At 34.6% G+C, this 22012-nt stretch overlaps 3 protein-coding genes and 1 long non-coding RNA gene across 10 annotated transcripts; 1 reads left to right on the plus strand and 3 right to left on the minus strand.

Annotated features, from left to right (window-relative positions):
- Positions 1-1056: 1056 nt before the first annotated feature.
- LOC109158985 lies at positions 1057-5711 on the minus strand. Its single transcript, XM_019306946.1, has 6 exons — positions 5633-5711; positions 5504-5564; positions 5123-5215; positions 4102-5027; positions 2796-4013; positions 1057-2717 (listed from the first exon to the last, which is right to left on the minus strand). Exons 1-6 carry the CDS (start codon positions 5709-5711, stop codon positions 1057-1059), a joined length of 4038 nt encoding a protein of 1345 aa, XP_019162491.1.
- A 1848-nt stretch (positions 5712-7559) lies between these two features.
- LOC109163482 lies at positions 7560-13221 on the plus strand. Of its 6 annotated transcripts, none has more exons than XR_002051288.1 (4): positions 7560-7901; positions 10716-10960; positions 11984-12090; positions 12158-13221. It is a non-coding gene; the product is annotated as an uncharacterized LOC109163482 (long non-coding RNA). The 6 variants fall into 6 exon arrangements; XR_002051289.1 differs by having other exon boundaries at positions 10716-10821; positions 10912-10960; positions 11984-13221; XR_002051279.1 differs by having other exon boundaries at positions 11984-13221.
- On the minus strand, positions 9847-10599 carry LOC109163473. Its single transcript, XM_019312226.1, has 2 exons — positions 10373-10599; positions 9847-10300 (listed from the first exon to the last, which is right to left on the minus strand). Exons 1-2 carry the CDS (start codon positions 10571-10573, stop codon positions 10118-10120), a joined length of 384 nt encoding a protein of 127 aa, XP_019167771.1. The 5' UTR covers positions 10574-10599; the 3' UTR covers positions 9847-10117.
- Positions 13222-14770: 1549 nt separating the features above from the next.
- Positions 14771-17628, minus strand: LOC109163392 (zinc finger CCCH domain-containing protein 66-like). Of its 2 annotated transcripts, none has more exons than XM_019312137.1 (2): positions 17471-17628; positions 14771-17033 (listed from the first exon to the last, which is right to left on the minus strand). In XM_019312137.1, the coding sequence occupies exon 2, from the start codon at positions 17008-17010 to the stop codon at positions 15055-15057; it is 1956 nt and encodes a 651-aa protein (XP_019167682.1). In that variant the 5' UTR covers positions 17011-17033; positions 17471-17628; the 3' UTR covers positions 14771-15054. The 2 variants fall into 2 exon arrangements, with proteins under 2 accessions (XP_019167682.1, XP_019167688.1); XM_019312143.1 differs by having other exon boundaries at positions 14771-17023; positions 17472-17627.
- Positions 17629-22012: the final 4384 nt, after the last annotated feature.

Here is a 22012-nt window from a genome sequence, read left to right on the forward strand (position 1 = left end):
TGTGGGTAGTCCGTAATACATTTGGTGACAGTAATTATGGCATAGAATGTTTTTCTCCATCCGTGCAAAGAATATGATTATTCATTTTGCCCATCTTTAAAACCATCATTTCCATTTTGAACACAAACCCAAGCCATGTGCAACTTGTAACCAAATTTCACATGCTAATTTTCAAATTTTCTACCTTTAGTTCCAATTCCAATTATAATAATAATAATAATAATAATAATAATAATAATAATAATAATAATAATAATAATAATAATAATAATAATAATAAATTTCCCTTTAATGTCTATATAGGCATAAGTGTCGATAGTAACAATATAACATATGTAACTTTATATGTTACGCTTGGCTATACATATAATATCATTGGTCAATTAACACTTTAAAAAAATCTTATTTCACTCACTTAATTGCTCCTTTTCAAGTACTATGTTTTTGGTTTTTACTTTAACTAGTATTTGCACTCGTGCGATGTACAAAATGGATTTGTTGTAATATATTAAGAATATATGAATCGATATATAATTATTTAAATTAGAACATCAAATATTATATAAATAAATAATGGCAACGGCTTTCTTGTTAAACATTAATTTGATTAAATCAAGGATGACCTCATGGTCACCCATTCGTTAAATCAAACAGGTAGAGGATAAACCAAATAAATAAATAAGGTTTAGTCTAAACTCTACGGCACACAAAGAAGAATAATTCAACTTAGCTCAATGGTTCAATACTCAGTATTTGAGAGAAAAAGAATTGTCATTCAAGAAAATGTCGATAAATAAATGTACTACCACCTTTTTTTCATGACTTTCGTAGTGCGAAAGTTAAGAGTTTTTTCTTTTTTTTAAAAAAAAAAAAAAATTAATTACAATCTAACCTTATTTATAACTAGTATTGCACCCGTGCGATGCACGGCCATGATATTATAATGTAATATATAAAAGCTTGGTATATTGTATATATATATATAGTACGAATAAAGTTGTAGACATAATAAAAAGACAAAATATATTATATTGGCGTTCCATAAGCATAAAAAAATTACACATTATTAAAGATTTCTTTGTAAACTACATTTTGAGTTTTGTTTAAAAGGCCTCTAGATTCCCCACAAATTAACACCTTAAGACCGTCAGGATTACTCACCCTAGAAACTGCTACATATAACTGGCCATGGTTGAAAACTGGTTTTTTGAGTAACAAACCAACCTGTGAAAGCGTTTGACCTTGACTTTTGTTGATTGTCATTGCATATGACAACATAACTGGAAACTGCTTTCTTTGAAACTTAAATGGAAGTCTTGGGTCTGAAGGAGTCAAAGATAGCCTTGGTATCAACACATTTGTACCTGCGTTGTTGCCACATAGGATTTGTGCCTCAATAACATGATTTCCCAGTTGTGTGACTACTAACCTTGTACCATTGCAAAGTCCCAGTGAGTGATCTATATTTCTCAGCAGCATAATTGGAGTACCAACTTTCAAAGTTAAACAATGGTTGGGGACTCCTGAGCATCTCAAACTATTTAAAAATTCTGTTGTGTGTACCTCAGATTGCATATCAACATTTGCCTCTGACTTGCAAAGAGAATCACAACTCAAATATGTTATTGATGAGGCTTGATTCAGACCGTTCATGTATTCATTCACTTCGTCTACAACATCTAATGTTGGAGCCAGAATAGCTCTACTCTCGAGTTGTCTTGCATCCATGTTTCCAGAACGGTAATCTGGAAATGTGCTGTTAACAATTTGTCTAATGGGATCGCCCTCATTTTCCAATACAAAGGATGAAGGAATCATTATATTGCAATCAACACCATTGTCTTCCCCAACATTTCCATCACCTACATCTGCAATCCACTTGGCAAAACAACCTAACTTCTCAACCTCCTCTTCATCACTAATACTTCGCAATCTTAAATTCTTCGTTAAACGAAGAACTTCACAATTATTCCACAAGTAAGAAGAATTAATACTGGCTTGTACTATATCTTGTCTAGTACCTTTTGGAATAACTGGAAGAATTTGTCTAAAGTCTCCCCCCAAAACAACTGTTTTACCTCCAAAGGTCATCGTTGAGCTCCTAGGATTTGTGAAACGCATTAAATCTCTCATTGTCCTGTCTAATGCTTCAAAACAATGTTTGTGCATCATCGGTGCTTCATCCCAAATAATAAGTTTGGCTTTGATGATCAATTCAGCCAGTGCACTTCCCTGCTTAATGTTGCAAGTGGAATCTTCATTAACAGAAATTGGTATAGCAAATCTAGAGTGTGCAGTCCGTCCACCAGGCAGAAGTAATGAAGCTATACCGCTTGACGCAACATTTAATACAACTTCACCTTTGGACCTTAGAGCTGCTGAAAGTGTCTTCCACAAAAAGGTTTTGCCTGTACCACCATAACCATACACAAAGTACATGCCACCCATCTCTGACTGGACGTCTGCAACCACCTTATTATAGATGAGTAACTGTTCCTCAGTTAGTTTCTGAACCAAAGAATCATGTTCATGCCTTAGAGCTTCCCGATCATATGACATTTCCTCGAACAACAACCTATTTCCCTGAAACAAATCACCGTTTTGATCTGGCATTGGCATCGGTGGATAGTCTGCTAGAGATTTGTTCCAAGCATTCAACAACTTCTCCATTTCAAACAATGCATAATTCTTTTTTTGAGAATCATTGAGAATTAGATCTAAAAATAAAAACAAAATTGTAAGATATTATAGACAAAAAATGGATACGTACATATGAGATAATAATTAATTATTACCTGAAGTTGAGATGTTTCTTCTACACGTAAATTCAGCATCATCTGATAAGTAATGCCAGACCACCTCCCACACATCTTCTGGCTTTGACATTGCATTCGATGTCAATAGTGTAACAAACAATTTTCTTAAGGAATGTGCCGAAGACCAAACTGCTGCCTCACTGATTGCATCGACATACTCTTTATCATCTTCAATTAAACCACGTGCATAACATGCATCTCTAAATGAATTATATTGTACGCCATCCACTTTTTTAATATCATCAAATGACGTTGGTCCTCGAACAATGTTAAGTAAACATCTCAAATAAAAGATTTCACCACTATTTGGGGGCACATAAAAGATTCGACCAATTGCCCAATTCCTCTGCCTTGGATGCCATTCCCTTTTATCTTTTTTCCAAACAAATTTAGTGGGCATCTGTGAATATGTCAACTGCCGCGCCTCTGCATAACTTTTATTCGCCTCTAGCCATGCAGTGAACATGCTTTGTGCTACCGTTGGCCGATTTACAACATCATCCACCAAATCATCATCGTGAAATATTACTGAATGCTCATTTGGAAGATGGAAACTCAAACGCTCAACAGATGGATTCCTAAATTGTATGTCAAATGCAAATATCCTCCAAGCAGCCTCACAGGGCGAAATATATCTACAGTCATAGTACATCTTGATTTCATCTATAACCTTTCCCGTAGATTCTTCCACCGCACTATTGTAAAATTCAGCTGTGACCCTGTCATTACCCTTGTTGACGTACTTGAATAAGTACTTTATTGATCTAGATTGGTTGCACCACTCGACATTAATATGAGCTTTGTACTTCATCAGCAAATGTCTATTGTGTGGAACTACATATCTACTATCAAGGGCAATTCCATTTTTCCTTATTGTACGACCATTATCTCTACGGCGATATATCGGATATCCATCAAAATCCACTGTAGAGCTTTCAACAAATTTTTTGGGGTAGAATTTAGAGCACTTACCATTGACCATGCAAGGTGAATTCTTCCTCGCTGCACCACATGGACCATGCATCATAAATTCTTCCACAGCTTTGTAATATTCTGGATCGCACAATTCACTTGGGATCTCAGCAGATATTATCATATCAATGTCTTTTGCAGTAGGATAAGAGTTGCTCTTTGCCAAGAATATCAAAATGTGAGCATGTGGCAATCCCCTTTTTTGAAATTCAATTGTGTAAATTACTGCAGATTGAAACATAGAAAACTTATAATTCAAATATGCTTAATATGGTTAACAAACAAAATTTTGTAATTAAATAGAACAAAGTACCTGCATCAACAACTCCAAAAATGTTTTCTTTCTGGATCTCTTTTATCAGTGCGTTTAATTTCATTTTAAACACACGGCAAATAATATCTGGTCTATCTTCAGATTTGAGATTCCTTGGTTGTAAAAACCTTTCAATCTCAGGCCACTTGGGATTACATGTGAATGTAATAAATAGACTTGGATAACCAATCCATCTACAAATTGCCATTGCATCTTGATAATTCTGCACCATATATCTTGCTCCTCCTGTAAAACTCGATGGCAAAATGATACGCTTTCCTTGGGCTGTAGGATCTACTTCACCACGTGTTAACGCATCTGTCAAACATTTATATGATTCACATCGCAGTGACTTTTGATGAGTCCTAATATAAACCAAGCGTCCGGATTCTATCATGGTATAAGCATCTACCAAATATTGCTGAAACAACCTTCTAGAATAAAGCAATGTTGACATTTCGTTGAACCTATCTTGCAAACGGAATGAAAAATACTCCCTGGGACTAAGTTTACTTCTTGCATTCGAACTCTGACCTGCAACATTGTTAAACTGTATGTCTTCTCTGTAACCGTCTTCACCATAAGGAAAGAGTAATGGGTATTGCAATGGTAGATAGGATGGATGTAATTCAGTTATTCTCTGAAAATGACCAGCTTTAGATTCCACCAAAATATCTCTTTCCCCCATGTTTGGATCTAAATCACCAACAATCAGAGCAGCCACTTCTCCAACCTGTGGCAAGTTATATGTCCTTGCATCTTTGTTCCTCCTTCCGATGAGTTTTATTTTAATATCTCTTCTAGGATTACTTTCCATCTCCATTTTTGCCATGCGAAAACTCTTGACCAAAACATTATTCTCATCTAATGCATCCTTAATGTCTTTAACAATTTCACAATGCAATGTAGTCGTAGAATCATCATCCCTGTTTACAAAAAACAAAATCAATAAATTTAGTTGAATTGATGCAAATACATGCTCATGATCATTTAAAGTAATGTATGTCTGATCGTAACTTACCCAAGTGCACTTAGACGATTGTTGATCTCATTCTCAGTATCATAAATATACAATTGAGCAAACTTTGGACGATCTCCAGGTACTGGTAGCAAGCTGCCCATTAAGTGAAAATTTTGACCATGTAGTCTAAAGACTGGTGGTGCACAACCATTGTTAATTGCTCTGTCAATTTTGCCACCCATGGAAGTAAAGCAAAACATATTGTTAAAGGACCGAATATTTTTCAAGAAATGTGAACTCTTTTGATCTTGGTTAAAGAACAATTGCACTATTGCAGGAGGTGGACAATATGTAGGTGCCAACTTGATCTTTCCATGACTGCAACATAGTGAATATTTTGGATTCCGAACACCGGCTGATTTATTAACGCGCTCCTCTAACCAAAACATAGCTCCACAGTGCTGACAGGAATACATTTGATCACCAACATCACCGTAATAATCTATAGACCAAAAGTAAGTGTTAGTATGAAACTCAAATATTTTATCTAATTAATAGTATATTACCCACCAGTACGAATTGTCAACTTTGAGGTAGTATCATGGACCGCGTTATCAAAATCTGCAATCAATCGACGTTGCATTTCCATATTTTGCGACAACCCGCATTGATCCACAACGCATGACTGTGGTGTACTAACTAAAAGATGCAAATAAATACGAATATTCAATTATTCAATTATCAAAATGTAACTGATTGTATTCCAATTATAATAAAGAATTGAATTGTTTTATATAATTTACCATTTGTCAAATTTGCTAAAGGCCTTCGAATTTCTTTGTCTTCCAGCCGTGTAACTTCCACGACGGTTGATCGCGATGTACTTGGTTCAATATAATTTTGGCAAACTATTATGAAAAATAAAAACAACAAAGCTATTAGAATAACTTATATTAGAGAGATATAATATAAAATATTTAATATACTATACACAGTTAACCAAGACCATGAATGCATTTTAAAAGTGTATAACTTTGACTTGAAAAGAAATGATTGTTGGTAAGAATTACTAACGGAAAGTCAACCAAAAATAAAAAGTTAAAAAAGTACAAAAAAGATTATATCGTTTTAGAATTATAATTGCTCATACCATTGCTAGAGTTGAGATTTTGCGGTGGAAGCCTATTACGATGTCCCTGAATTACACGCTTCTTATTTTGAGTTGCTGAATTAATGCATGTAAGTTGAGATCTAAAGCTTGTGGACTGTACTGGGATTGAATAGTCTACAAAAAGATTGTAATAATTTAAAGAACCAATAAGTTGAATCTAAAAAAAAAAAAAAAAAAAAAAAAAAAAAAAAAACGATATAAATTTGGTCGATGTTAATAAAAATTGATATATGTGAAAACAATTACACAAACACAAAAATTCGAGAGAAATCATTTTACCAGGCAACACGGGCGTTGTGGGTGTGTTCAATGTTACATTTTCCGGCGAATCATTTTCTGTAAAAAAAAAAATACAGAAATTGTAACCAATTAAACAATTTATAATAATATAATTATTTATACGCCACTTATTGAAACAAAAGTATATGAATGTATGTATTACTTTAAACAAATATAACAAAAATATAAACCATATTTATAATTATAAAACAATTTAAATATTAATATAAAAAATTAAATACATGTTCAATTTTACATACTATTAATGTCACTAAGTTATACTTTTAATTTACATTTTTTCAAGATCATTCATTTATTTAAAAAGAGAATCTATACTGACAGTAATAAATAATATTAATAGAGTATATAATAAATAATATTAAATAAAATAAACCGAGTATATAATAAATCCTACTAACACTAATAATAACAAATCCTACTATATAATATAATCCTACTATATAATAATAACAATATAACAATAGTCTAAATATATACCCATTTACTAAACCCTCTACCCAGCCCATAACTCCCTACGGCCCACCCATCAAAACCCACCCCAGCCGACCGACTCCCCAAACATACTCTCCCTCATCCCCTCTCATCCTCGCTCTGTGGTCTCCGATCCTCCATCCGTCTTCTTCGCGTTTTGGTTTCGATTGCCTAATCGCGACGACCGGATATGGAAATCGAAGCCATGAGGGACCTTAAGCTCACTAAATCCCCATTTTCAAAGCTCTATACACGAAAAGCTTTGATCGTGTAAGTTTTATCGGACTAATCGAAACCCTAAACCGAGATATTGTTCGCCAAATTAGTTCCGATATCCTTGCTAGTTTTGTTGATTACTTCTAGCTTGTTATTCGAAACCCAGAAAACATATGAAAAAAGCCAAAAATTGAAACCCTAAAGCGGTAGAAATTCCGTCGAAGGAGTTCTTATGTTTATGGAAATCTAAGCCTAAACTGGGTTTAATTCTGTCAGAAGCAACGGCGTCCTCACATGCCAAAGAGAAGGAAAAAACAGCCTTTCTTAAGATAAGTACATTTTGCCGATTTTTTTTTTTGTTCTTAATATATTATTTGTCTATATGAGTATAAATATCACGTTATCATTTGCATAAACATTATGATAGTTCTTAGTTTATAATCAAATACTGTTACAACGTTTCTTAACTGCAAGATTTCGAAATCATTCTATTAATTTCATTATTATTATTATGCTAATACTAATTTTTACCATTGAACTAAATAAACTGTTCTCTAATTGTGATTAAACAGGTTGTACTTATAGATCTAATTATATAAGCAAGATGGAGTAGCATGCAGATTCTAAATCTCCCACCAAAAGCAATGATGTAATACAAATAAGAGTATGAAAGTAATACAGGTTTGAAATTTTATTTAAAGTACCTTGGTTAGATAGTGTGTTCTTCCTTTTTGCGCCGATGATTATTGATGAAGTTAATTTCCGCATTGTTTTAGACTGAGTATGTTTGGATAGTGTGTTTGTGTAAGTGGTGATTTTAGGTGAATGTTAAATTTGTCCAGTGATCTCATCAATTTGAATCTGAGAATGTCTAATTTCAAAGTATAATTACAAAGCATTGGGATTTGGTTAAAACTAATGATTACTGTAATTGGGAAGTATAAAAGCCATAGTCCATCAGTTATTCAATTTTACATTTGTATATGTCTATTTTGTGGATTTCAAAATTGATTACAACTGCCATCTAATTGACTACATTTGTAAATCTGTTTGTTTTTATTTATATGTTAGGATTTTGGCTTTATCGCAAATGAACTATGTTATTCAATTTTTTTTTTTTATTGTAGTTCAATTCTAACATGATTTTTTGAGAAACTGGCAAATGATGATATTACTTTCTGATGCCACTTATGAAATTACTTAAGATGTTGTAGAATTTGTAGTTTAATATTAGTGATTTGGAATGAGGACTGAATCAGAAGAGATGAAAGAAAGATTGAAGAAGACCAGGGAAGTCATGATTGTACCTGTTTTTGTAATACTGTCCGATTGCCGTTTACTGGAAATTTCCATTTTCAAATGTAATATTATATATTTTGAAACATATGTGAATGAATTTGAAAATACTTGAGATTGAACAGTGTGTTCTATTATTTTCTTTAATCTTTTCTTTAAAAGCCAAACATTCTAGGTTATAGTTTTTGTAAGCATCTAAGGAGTGAGTACAGAATGATATATTAACAACATATGTTTCAAATTATCTAGCTTTAAAGTACAGGAAAAGGACCGAAATAAATAGTGAGTATAGTGAATTGATTCAAAAAAAAATCATTAGTTGGTGTGTAAAGCTGTAAAAGACAGATTTGTAATGGTAAAGTGAATAACATTACAAAAAAATTTAAAAGAAATGTCTACAACTTTTTTTGTTTAATACCACAGCCTTAGCCTTCTTCAACATACTACTGGGTGATAATTGATCAAAAATACATCACATTGTAGAACCGGGTTCAATTTGTTGATGTGTCTAATCAGTTGTAAACTTTTTAAATGTTTCCAGACATGGACTGCTGGAATCTTAAACAGATTCAGTATCCTATGCTGAAAAAAAAGCCATTACAAAATAAAGGTGTTGAAAATAAAGACTTTGTCCTTTTCAAAAAGAGGTAGCTGCTTAAATTTTTTTCAGTTGGAATTATTGTGGGAGAAGTAAAGAAATCTGTGATTCTTGGAAGAAATTCCAGGAAGCCTAGCCTTAGGAGCAGCCAGCTAGCTAGTAGAGTTATAGCTTTCTCTCTAGGAAATGGGGCATTGGGGAAAAATTAATCTGTACTTTCAAAATTGTTGTTTTTGTTTCTTTGTAAACTTGTTATATACAGTTACAATCTTGATTTGACTACAAATGTAAAGGACTTCATTTAGTTGCCAGCTCCAAACACAAAAAAATGATTTACTTCTTCTTGTAGCAAAGTATTTTATAGTTTAATAATTAATATGTATTAAAATACGTATATGCAATTGTTTTATTTGTGAGTACATTTGATTAGTGTCTAAGTTTCAAAAAATATAAAGATCAAAATGACCAAATGTAGTGGCAAACTGTTTATAATTTGTAGCATTATTCACAACCGAAAGCCTTTGAATAATTATAAGATATAATATGTTATTTCTACTAACAGTCTGTGATGTACAAAGTGATAGTTGAGGTAATACAATTGTCAACAAAGTACATTACTGTATGGATCTAGCATATTTAATTACTATATCTAAATCTCATGCTAATCTGATGGATAGACAACTGAAAGATGATTTGTGGACTGCTTGATCTTGTACTTTTGCATTAAATCTGCTTGACATCTGTGTTTTCTTACCTGCAAAATGTTAGGCAATACACAAATAACAATAACAAAGAGCAGCTAAACTATTTTTAAAACATAAAATTTAAAGCAAATGATTAGGTTCTAAAATGATCCAAAACATATAATATGTACTTCACAGTACATATTATCAAAATAGGTTTAGAAAATACATCAAATCCATACAACTAAACCACTATGCAGTGAAAATTGTCCATCATTAAACCCTTAAAACAGAGAGTTAGCAATTAAGGTCTTTCACTTTCAATTCTTCTCCAGTTTGACGACAACAGGCTTTGATTTCTTAACATCTTTAGTTGAGGAGAATTGATCAATCAGGTTTCTTTTAGTTTCTGCTACTTCCAGTGCTTGATTATTTTCAGCAGTCCTTTGCTTCTTAGTTTGAGTCACATTTGGGCTACTGGCCTCATCTCCAGATTCAGATTCCTGTTTAAGAAATAAGTATACTTAAGTCAATGTTGTTTTGGTTCAATGTAAGACCATTAGTTTAGTGCTTACTTCAGACTGTCCATCTTGGTCATCTTCATCAAGCATGATGGATAGGTGGTCCTGATCATCAACCAAAGATGGACAGTAATGGTGAACTAATTCGGCATCATAGGTTATCCCGACAACTGGTATAGGCATGGCTCGGTTCTTGAAATGATCGGCTTTAGCAGAAACCTTAAAAACCATTGCTTTGTTACGAACCTCTTCCATACCAGTTGGTAGTGGAGAGCCATCCTGGAAAAATATTTTTAAATAACCAAGAGTTAAGTAGCAAATATATGTATAGATTATATATATATATAAATTTCAATTTGATTGCAAATTTATTTACCATTGAGTATTTGGTCCGGAGATCGTAGGCAGTCTTCCCAGCTATTTCACAGCCCTCCTTGTCCCATAAGAGGAATGGAGCATCAGTTGTCTTGTCACCTACCCTAACAACCAGCTTGTATCTTAAGGTACCCTCTTGCCACTTTGCACGACATGTTTGACATTGCAGACTTCCATCCTCCATGTTCAGCTTCTTAAAGCAGCCATCCGATCTACAGGAATGGTAATACCAATTCCTGGTACTCTCAACGGACACAATCCTTGCAGGTACCCAATAGTATCCTTCCTGTTAGATTAAAAATTTTAGTTAATGGTTAAGTTATGATTTAAACTAAAGAGTAGATCTAAAATTAGGTAAAATAGTACCTCTGCTCTTTCATAAAGATCCTTGATAGTGGTAACTACCATTGGAGACTTAGAATTTTCTGCACTATTGACATAAGACATCACAGACAAACTCTGTATGCTTCTTGGTGGGCTGTGAGCAACCTTCAAACTGAATAAAAGTAGAGATTTACAATTTAGTAAGAATTTATTTAAGATAGGTGATTAGTGAAAGAAATGAAGTTGCATTACCTATCTTTGAACTCCTTAAATTCCTTGCAATCATGATTGAACCATATTTGTGTAGCATTGTAGGAACTGGAAAGTCTGACTTCATCTACAAAATGGGAAAAGGGTAACTTAAAATCAGAACAAAGAATAAAAGTATATATGAAAAAAAATATATACTGCACTTACTGTCCAATTGTTTTGCTCGACAAAGTTGCAGCAAAATAATCAAAGGACCTTCAACATGGTTCTTGAAATAATCGATGACAGTATCCACATGGTGATCCCACACTGTACACTTAATACGACATCCCCTAAAATTGAGATAAATTAAGCTGTAATCAGATACAATTATTACTCAAAATCAGAAAACCTTACTCTTATGTGTATTATTTGTTTTATTATGCATTTTATAGAGTATGTGTTTGAATTGAGTAATGAAAAATGTTTTTTAAGCTAAGATGTTTTTTTAATTTTTTTTTTTTACTTTGATAAATAAGTGAAGTATGATTAGTAATTGTTTTTGTACAGAAATCACAGTTGGGCCAAAAAAATAAAAAGGTTGAATTGCTAATATGGAAAACAGCAGATTGGATTATCAAGAACATACTTTGACCTGTGAAAAATCAAGAAAATCAGATAAGTTTTTTATATACTAAAGTCTATTAATTTTTTTTTTTTGTTCAGTAATTATGAATGTTTTAATTAAATACTATGTGTTTTACTTGATTAATACAGTGAAACAAAGCTAAAAGAGCACTGTAACTAAGCCAAACATTCAAAGATGGGCTTGTAATGAAGAACCGAAGATTGGAGCATAGCAGAATCAAGCTAAGTTTTATACTGTATGTCTATTATTGAAATCTTTTTAAGTATTTATTATTGGTTTAATTAAATCCTAATTTTTTTTAGTTGATTACTACAGTGGAGAAAATCTAAAAGAGGACTGGAACTAAGCCTAAAATTCAAAGATGGCTTATCATGAAGAACAGAAGATTGAAACATTAGAGTTAAAGATAAGTTGTATACTCTATGTCTACTTTTTTTTTCAGTATTTATGAATGTTCTCCTTAAGGCCTATTAAATTAAAATAGAGCATGTTAAATCCTACTATATATAACAGAAAAGCAGTACTGTAACTATTGAAATATTATTAGGATTATTAGAATCTCAGTATGTTTAAATAGGGAATTAAGGATTGACTACTATACTTCCAACTGAAAAAGTAGGTAATAAGTAGAAAGGAAACTTACTGGCCATCTTCAATAAGAAAATCGAGAAGTTTGGAAGGAAAACCAGCTATGGTGAGTTGTTTAGGACTGTAGAACTCCACAACTATTCCAATGACATCTATAATGAAAATAAGGCCATTAAAAAAGAATAAATTAGAAAAATAAAACATAGTAAATATAAGATAGAGAAAAGAAATAATAGAAAATATATAAATCATACCAATCAAATGCTTGTCAGACACACTACCAGACATTAAGTCCGAAAAAGACTTAATCCGAAACATGAGGTTGGGAAATCCCTTTCGCCTATGTCTCTCCACATGAGTTTCATGAGTGAATCTAATCATGTATGTGTGATCAGTGGTTTTGTACTGATAGTAGTGTGAGATTACTGCAAAATCCTTTATAGCATAAACCTTGCCTTCTTTCAACAGTTTAGAAAACTGATCGACACAATCTTTTGGAATATTCCCATGAACATATGTGCCCTAAAAAGACAGAAATAATTGTTTGGTTTAACATTTTTGTAATTAAGATTTTCAGTTGTACTGGAAAAAAATAGATTACCTCACTGTCATGAAACAAACATTCTTGGCTTTTGATTGCTTCTGAATTTCTCCCTTCTGGTACATTATAAGTTCGAACCAGTCTTAATCTTATTGCCTTTTTGTATGTAGATATCCTCAGGTCTTTACCTAGAATGTAGAGTGGAGCCATTGGCAGATTTTCAGAAACAGCAAATTTGAAAGAAAAGTGAATCAAACGTAGCTTCAAAATGAGAATGGTGGTAGAGAATGAAGATGTCGTACCAAGTTTTTATAGAGCCAAGTTTTGAAGGCTGAGATCAAACCACCTTTACGCACGTTTGCAGATGCATTATGATGATATCTGGGAAGAAGAAACAACACATATGGAAAGCTGCAAAAAATTTGAATTCATATATATATTTATGGATAGCCGTAGCTTATATATGTAATATATATGTAATATATCTCTAATATGTATGTATTCGATGAAGATTTTTACATATAACCATATGCTTTGTTAGTAGCATTTAAGTCATCGACGGCTGAACAGATTCCAAGTGAATTGGGACTCCAAAAGGGGTTCTAAATATAGCTTTAGTTTTCAATTCCAATACAAACACAATTATTTGTTGCAGTTAGTATTTATTATTTATATGTATAATAAAATTGATTCGAAAAAATAGGCAACAAATTAGCCATAAAGAAAACGGCAGCGTTTTCACTGGGCGGGAATTTGCAGCAATTTGATTGGCCAAGATCTTATGGCTTTATTATATAGTAGGATATAGAGTTAATACCCTCTGAGGTCCTCCGAGTATAGTGGTTTTGCTACGTATAATCCTAAACTTTTAAATTGACCATCTGTGGTCCTTCGATTTTCAAATTTAACCATTCGTGATCCAAGTTACCACCTATGGTCTTTTAACTATTAAATTTTAACCAACTATGGTCCTTTCAAAAGGACCATGACTGGTTAAATTTCAAAACTTGAAGGACCATGGGTGGTTAACTTGGACCATGAATGGTTAAATTTGAAAGTCGAAGGACCACAAATGATCAATTTGAAAGTTTAGGACTAAACGTGGCAAAATCACTATACTCGGAGGACCTCAGATGGTATTAACTTTTATAATATATGTTCAACATGATTATGTCAACACTCTTGATTGAGATGTGACGCGAACCTGTAACTTTTCGTTATATCAACAAAACTAACATGGGTCTGCACCGAAAAAGGTGATTAAGTTGGTGAAACATGACTCTCGTACTAAAAGTCATGAATTCAATTCTTGACAAATCTGTCTTAAAATAGAGAGAAAAAAAAAGAAAACAAGTTGAAAGCTTCCTCTTAGCCACCAAAGCAAAGCAGTGATCCATCCATCCATCATTCATCAAAGAGACAAAGTTTGAAACTACTGACCAACCTTAGTGCTTACTTACACCTCCAACCAACCAAACAACATCATCCTGTTTTATATGCCGAAAGCAATTACCACTTTACCAAAAAGCCACAAAAAAGACTGAGTACAACAAAGTGGTATCACAACCCAAGCCTTACCTTACCTTCTTCATTCCTCTTTCTTTAGTGGTGTGGAGTACCCACAAAGGGTATCAGTATCACCCTCCACATTTCATTCCTGCTTTCCATTTTCTCAACATCACAATCGCATTTCTATACCCAAACTCAGATATACAGGCATATATGAATGATCACTTCTTTCTTGCACTTACAAATAACAGTACTAAAAAACACAGTAGTGAGTGAATCACGAGCGAAAAGAATGGCATTCAATGATCACTTTTATTATCTGGTACATTTATAATAGAATACAAATTTGTATACTAGGAGGGATGATAAGTATTTCAAGTTTCAACATAATTGAAAGGGGAAGAAGGGAAAGATTGATTTTTTTTACCCTGCCCAACTTCTTGTTTTCTCTATGTTCTATTTTCATGTATCCATCGTTGAATTTGAGCAAAAATTCAAAAAATGACAAAGAACTTGTTAAAGATTACCCGAAAGATTCTGACTTTGGAGTTAATGTCATGTTTATGCCACAATCTGCTCCTGGTCCATATATAACTGGTCCGCCCATGATGGATGCATCTCTGAACCTCCTCTGTTGTTCAGACAATACTGCTGATCTTCCATACTGAATTGGCCATGATTTACTAAAGATTGAACCCACAAAGCATTAGGCTCGACAGCAGTGGTTGAAAGCGAGGTGCCATCCATTGCAAGATTGTTGCCACTGCTCCTGATGCCAAACGAAGCCGATTTCCTAAACTTACTGAGCTCCTCCTTCTTGATACCCCAGTCTAATTTTCCATCGGGAGAGCCCCAACCGGAAAGGGTTGATGGCATTGCAATTGCAGGAGAGGTTGGCGAAGATGCCACACTGCGATCAACAAAACTGTGGCTTCGTTTTGCAAATGCAGCAGATCTTGAATTCAACACTGCTGATGAGGCTGAATCAGATGGATCCATCCTAAACGACGATGTTCTAGCTGGGGATGGTGAGGGACTGGCAGGGAAGCTCGAGAGGAAATTTTGAGTCATATTCTGCCGAATCTGCATTCCCTTAGGAGATTGCAGCTGAGACAACACATTGGGATCCAATGTCCCAAAAATATCGTCAAGGTTGGTGGGTGTTAGTCCAGCATGCCTACTGAATTCTCCACTACGATCACCAGATGAAGCACCAAAAGCGGGTGTGGTGGCTGAAATTTTGTTCCAGCTCGATGGTGAAGAGAGAGCAGACATGTCATCTAGTCCAATTAGTCCAAAATCTAAATCCATATCCCTGGCGTTAAGTGCAGTTTTCAATCTACTACCATGAAACTGCAAAGTTGGAGTTGTAATGTTAGGCTGATTTGGCCTCGGTGATCCACCCCGGGGAGAAGAAGCCCCAGAGGTTGATGTTGGAGGTAGCATTATTGATGGAGAACCGAGGGCTAGTGGGGTAATTGATGCAATATCCAAAGATGAAGCCCCGAGAGAGTATGATCTAGGGGAAGGCAGAGCTGAGCCTGTAGAAGCATAGAAAGGGCGAAGCTCCTCAGGTTTGTGGGCGAAGAAACAGACCCTTCTATTGCAAAGCGATTCGTCCTTACACATACGTGTGCGATACTGGGCAGGATGAAGCCAGCACTCGAATATACCATGTGAATATTCACAAGCATCTCCCCGCTGGCAAGTGCCCTTTCGAAAGTCTGGGCAAGGCACGCAACTATAGTGGTACTTCCTTGGGTCACGCCTTCTAGCGTTTTCGCCAGGGTGAACAAAGGGGCACTCGGTCCAGTCATGAGAGTACGCCCGGGAACATGGCTTCACCTTAAACGTGTACATTCTGAAGTCATCAGTCCCATAAATACCATTCTTTATGTCTGGAAGGGAGGGATCAATGGGGTATTCTTTCCTCTCACTCCCATCTTTCGAGACATTTGGATAGACCACCCGTTGCTCTTCAACCTTTTCAATCAACCCGTAGCCTTCATCAGTATCACCACCGCCCTTGAGAACATGCTCCATCATCTTCTTCTGCGAGGTGAATCTGCAGAAGGGGATCAAGTCAGCAGCCCGGTTTCCATTGGCGTCCACCAAATTCTCATCAGCCGAGTAACCAAGCAAGAGCTTGATAACATCAAGCGAGGCAGTAGAGCCACCAGAAACCGCACAGTGGAGAGCAGTAGCCCCATCAGAGCCACAAGCTCGGTTAATCTCACCACAACCGTTCTCCAGAATATAATTCAGCACCCGTTTGCTACCAAAAATTGAAGCAACCATAAGGGGTGTCCTCTCCTCATACCCCATCTTCTTAGAACCAATTCTTCTCCCATACCACAATCCTGACATGTTCACATCAAGACCCTCTTCTTCAACAGCTGCTCTAAACCCTCTAAGATCATCATTCGCGGATAACTCGAGCAAAATCTCTTGCCCTTGAATTCCACCTTCCATAGCTAGATCATCAGGAACAACTTTCCTCCTAGAGCCACTACACATCCTATCAATCTCTCTACAAAAAAAAAAAAAAAAAAAAAAAAAAAAAAACCCTGAAAAATGAGAAACTTAGCATACACTTTAGCTATAGAACTTCAAGAAACACACCAAAGATTACTGCTTTTGTTTAATTTATAAAATTACATAACCTCCTATAACAGTTACAATGCAACCAGTTCAAAACAAAAACTACAAAGAACTTGTAGTCAAGAATTAGTGAACATCAGGACTTAAAAGAGATAAAGTTACAGTCTTTAAAGCATGAAAGCCTTGATTCCGCAAAGATATATCATCATTCATCAATACTACAACTTAGAAGAAGAAAAAGAAGTGAAGATCATATTATATATATATTATATATATATAAGCACCAAAATATTATGCGTATCTTACCCAGAATTCAAAGGGTGTTTTGCATAGAGTAAAAATGAGATGAGCGAAAGAATGAAGCATGAAAAGCATACCTCAAATTGGGCAGAGCAGAGAGAAAAGGGAAGAATATGAAACCCAGATTTCCCGCACAGGAAAAAGGGGAGCTAAACTCCAAATTGCTTAGAATGGGTTCACGCAATTCCTCTCCCTCTCTCTCTTTAACTATACATCTATGAGAGGGAAAGCGGGAGAGAGAAAAATAATAATAATAATAATTTGTTGGAAATTCTTTCCATAAATAAAATTTAATTATTTTTTTCTATTCAAAATAAAATTAAATTAAATTTAAAAAAAAAAAAAAAAAAAAAAAAAAAAAAAAAGAGTCAAAAAGTCGGCCTACCAAAGTGGTACCGGTACTTCCCTCCTTCCATCCCAAATGAAATGCACATTCAAATGCAAATGTGAAATGCAATACAAATTCAATGGTGGTGGGCTCACCCTATCCTCTCAATTTTTGTTTCCAATTACTAAAACATTTACGACATTTTATAATGTTTATAACTGTATCTCATTTGAATTATTTATCATTGCACCCCATAATGAAAGATAGAGATAAGAGTTTGTATTTATAATACGTAAAAATAGCCATAAAAAAATAAATTTTATTACTAAACCATATATAAACGAGCTCATGCCCATTGTAAAAGTAATAATTATAATAAATCTGGAATTGATAAACTTAAGTGTCTCATATAACTCCCGTTAGAAATAGTAATAAGTTGACGAGATAGGTAGGATGACACTTGAATCCAAATTGTTTATGCCATTATAATAATATCTTGTAAGTGTATTGGCATGTCAGTATCTGATGAGCTATTGTGTTGGATTGATTTACCCATTGAATGATATATTCAAGCAATTATAACGTCTATTTTGACTATTGCAAGCTTAATTGTTTACTATTTTATAATCTCAACATACCCGAATCTTTTTTATAATACAATATATTTGAGAAAATAGATTTAAGTATCATTTTAAATTTAAATGTTAACAAACATTCCGTAAATAATATTCCGTAATAAACAACTTGATGGGGAGTATATCTCGGAATTACCAACTCGTACATGCCGAGCACTTGGTCGGATCCGACTCCATGCATATTGAGAGTCTTTTCCCCACTGCGTATGAGCGTACTTAACCAACTTGACCTGATATTAGGCTTCTTCTTATTTTAATGAGCTTCTACTTTGAATCCTTTAGGCTTGGTCCCAACCTGAATACTCAGCTGAGACCCGAGCCCAAACGACTAGTACTTAAAGATGAATATAGATAATAACGTCTTAACCGAACATAATAACTATTGGTCAGTCAAATATTCCATTACTCCTGGACACCTTTCCTTACCTTCAATTTTGTTTACTCGAACTACTATATCTCAAATATTTAATAGTTCGTATTCAAATACGTATACTACCACAACCTTTTTATTTTCATTTCGATTTTATTTTTTTTTGTTCACGCATAAATTCATTAAAATTAAAGTAATTAATTATCGTAAATCGTAAATATAATAATATATCGAGTAAGTGAGCGCCACGTGTAGAAGAATGAACGGACCTGAAGTTGTCTCCCACCTCAAGCTTGGGGCACGTGGATTTACCTGCATCGTAGAAATAAGAAATGTGGTGATCTTAGAACGGGAGAATAGGGGATCCACCGGCGACGTGGAGAGCGGAGAAGATGCGGAGATTTGTCGTGTAGCGACAGAGCAGAGAGATGATTGTGGTGTGGTGTGTGACAGAGACTTGCAATGGTGGTGACAACGTTGAAGGCATCGACAGATACCTGATTACCGGTCGCTCATTTGTTGCCTCTGTTTAGCTGTTTCCACAGATTCCTCCTCCCTAAACCCGTTCCTTTCTGTCAGATAACCCAACCAGAATTTAAGGTTTGGTTTTGATGAAAATTTTATGATGGTGAAGAAACAGCTATCAAATCAAAATCAAAATCAAAACCTAACGTTTCCAAGAAAGTTTGGGTCCAGACTCTCACTTTCACGCCTTCCGCAATCTTGCATTCTCCTCCACTCACAAATTTATGAATGCTTCTCCTTCTTCTTCTTCTTCTTCCTCAGCTACCAAAGAAATCACTGTCAATATCATCTTAGGCCTGCCTGCATTCAAATTATTTCACACCATATGCCATATGATATATGTCCACAATACTCTGTTGTGAAAAGTCAAAGGTTTTAGACTTGCTATAACAAATCAATCTATATTCTTTGGTCTGCATTCATCTATTTGCCTACAAAAGGGGAAATTCAATCCCTCCAACATCCCGACAAAATAATGAATGAGTAAATTAGCTATCCATTAAGTGAGAGGACTAAGTGTCCAGGAGATTCTACCATATTGAAGGTAACTCTCTATGACTCAAGGGAACGTTATGATGTGCAACCGTGTGCACCATGCAAGGTGCATACGGGACCAATTCATAATTTTTAAACCGTAGATTCATAATTTAAATACAGTAGATTCATTATTTCTATACTGTAAATTCATAATATCTTTACTGTAGATTCACAATTTCTGTACTGTAGATTCATAATTTTTAAACTGTATAGTTATCAAATTATGAACATATAGTTCTGTGATTTGTGAATACATAGTTCAACAATTGGAAATATAAATATCGAAAATTGTGAACATAGAGTTCTGTAATTGTGAATATAGAGTTCAAAAATTATGAATATATAGCTTTATAATTATGAACATATAGTTCAGTAATTATAAACATAGAACAGTGTACACCATGCATGGTGCACACGGTTGCACAGGATAATTTGCCTGGCTGGAGCATTCAACTAATTGTCCAAGGAGATAAATTTGGGCCTACTCCTCTAGGCCCAACGCTGGGGAAACCAGGCTACAAGGAACAGAGGTGGTTTCTGGTTACAAAACTACAGTGAAATGCTTGTGCAACCATAAAATGTCTGAATACAAAATGTCCAAGAATGAACCACTTCTGAGAATCATCAACCCCAGTATCATAATATCACGGTCTCTACTCTGTTGAATGTTGAGAATGGGGGCTGGGATATGGATATTATTCATAACTAATTTGACAATAGAGATAGAGTTTCAGCTTTCCACTCTCTCATGGGCAAGTGGAGGACAAGCTGTTATGGGAATGAGGAGAGGGAAGGGGTGTTATAGTGTGAAAAGTAGCTATGGTAGGATTACAGGGGATATGCAGTCAGGGGTGTTATAGTGTGAAAAGTAGCTATGGTAGGATTACAGGGGATATGCAGTCAAGGAATCGGGTTGCCCATGCCTTAGCGAGGAAAGCCATTTCTTTACCAAGCTGGGTGGGGTAGCTAGATACTCCTCCTATTTTTATTCTGAGTGTATTGGAGTTGGACTGTTCTAATTAATGAATCTTCTTTGTTTTGCTTTCAAAGAAAAAATCAATCCTAGAAAGATGGTGACACAGCAGTTCAGTGCTCATATTTGACCATTCAAGGTGGAAAGGTTTATGCTGGAAAGAAGACACAAACATCAGCCAATGAGGTAAAAGAATGTTCTTCATCAGCCACTACAATATATCCAACATGCATCTTAAGAGAACAGTACAAGCCTAAACTTGGTACCAAAACATTACACAAATACACATGTCAAAACAGCATGATTCAGTTGATCGGAGATTAGTATAAATGATCATCAAATCTAGTATAAATCTGCAGGGTATCAATATCAAGCCATAGAAGTATAGAACCACACAACCCATCAGATTCATTCCTGTAACTAATGTTCTAACACAGTCATCCACCCACTAACATTACAATCTAAACCAGACCACAATAGTTACATACATACATCACACAACTAAGAGAGACATTCATAGGAAGAAATACTAACAGAAAATGGGGTAACCCCAGCTAAAATGACAAAAGATAAAAACTTGTAACCACAAGGTCAAAGTTCGAATCTCAACCTTCTTGGTTTGAGCCAGTCAACTATAGGCAACCTAAGCTAGTTTAGGTAGGGTCACAAGGAAAACTTATTACCCTTCCGATACTATAGAACACAAGATATATATTCATTTTTTTATGCTTCCATGTACTTGGTTCCTCAAAGGGTAGAAACAACATCAACTTACAAATTGGCAATGAAATGAAAATTTGAGTTCTAACCTAGATCAAAATATCCAATCCTAAAAATTTTTAAGGTATTATACCAGGTACAATTATATATGTTTTTAAATTATACCAGATATGATAACTCATGTCCCATTAAATCGGTACAAAATGCACTAATGACAATATGCAAATGTTCTACCTTGACTTGCGACTGCAGCATTTCACATCTCATTCCTAAATTCAGCCATGACAAAAGTACTACAAATAGTAAAGTAATGACAAGATGACAAGAGGGTATACCAATATAGACAAAGAACATCATTAAATGGAAACCAAAAGTCACCATTACAACATATTCAGTTGTAGTATAAATCATTAAATCTGCAGGGTATCAAAATCAAGCCATAGAACCACACAACCCATCAAGATTCATTCCTGTAACTAATGTTCTAACACAGTCATCCACCCACTAACATTACAATCTATAGTTACATA

The sequence above is a fragment of the Ipomoea nil genome, unplaced genomic scaffold (genome assembly GCF_001879475.1).
Source record: "Ipomoea nil cultivar Tokyo-kokei standard unplaced genomic scaffold, Asagao_1.1 scaffold0302, whole genome shotgun sequence".
NCBI classification, from domain to species: Eukaryota; Viridiplantae; Streptophyta; class Magnoliopsida; order Solanales; family Convolvulaceae; genus Ipomoea; species Ipomoea nil.

Bases quoted from the DNA above. Each gene is read 5' to 3' on its own strand.
- LOC109158985 (XM_019306946.1), bottom strand. From the start codon at position 5,711: ATGGAAATGCAACGTCGATTGATTGCAGATTTTGATAACGCGGTCCAT. The intron at 5,028-5,122 runs GTAAGTTACGAT...TTTTGTAAACAG, and splicing joins AATCGTCTAAGTGCACTTGG to GGATGATGATTCTACGACTA. The intron at 2,718-2,795 runs GTAATAATTAAT...TTTTATTTTTAG, and splicing joins AAGAAACATCTCAACTTCAG to ATCTAATTCTCAATGATTCT.
- LOC109163473 (XM_019312226.1), bottom strand. From the start codon at position 10,573: ATGGAAGAGGTTCGTAACAAAGCAATGGTTTTTAAGGTTTCTGCTAAA. The intron at 10,301-10,372 runs GTAAGCACTAAA...TTTCTTAAACAG, and splicing joins ACCAAGATGGACAGTCTGAA to GAATCTGAATCTGGAGATGA.
- LOC109163392 (XM_019312137.1), bottom strand. From the start codon at position 17,010: ATGTGTAGTGGCTCTAGGAGGAAAGTTGTTCCTGATGATCTAGCTATG.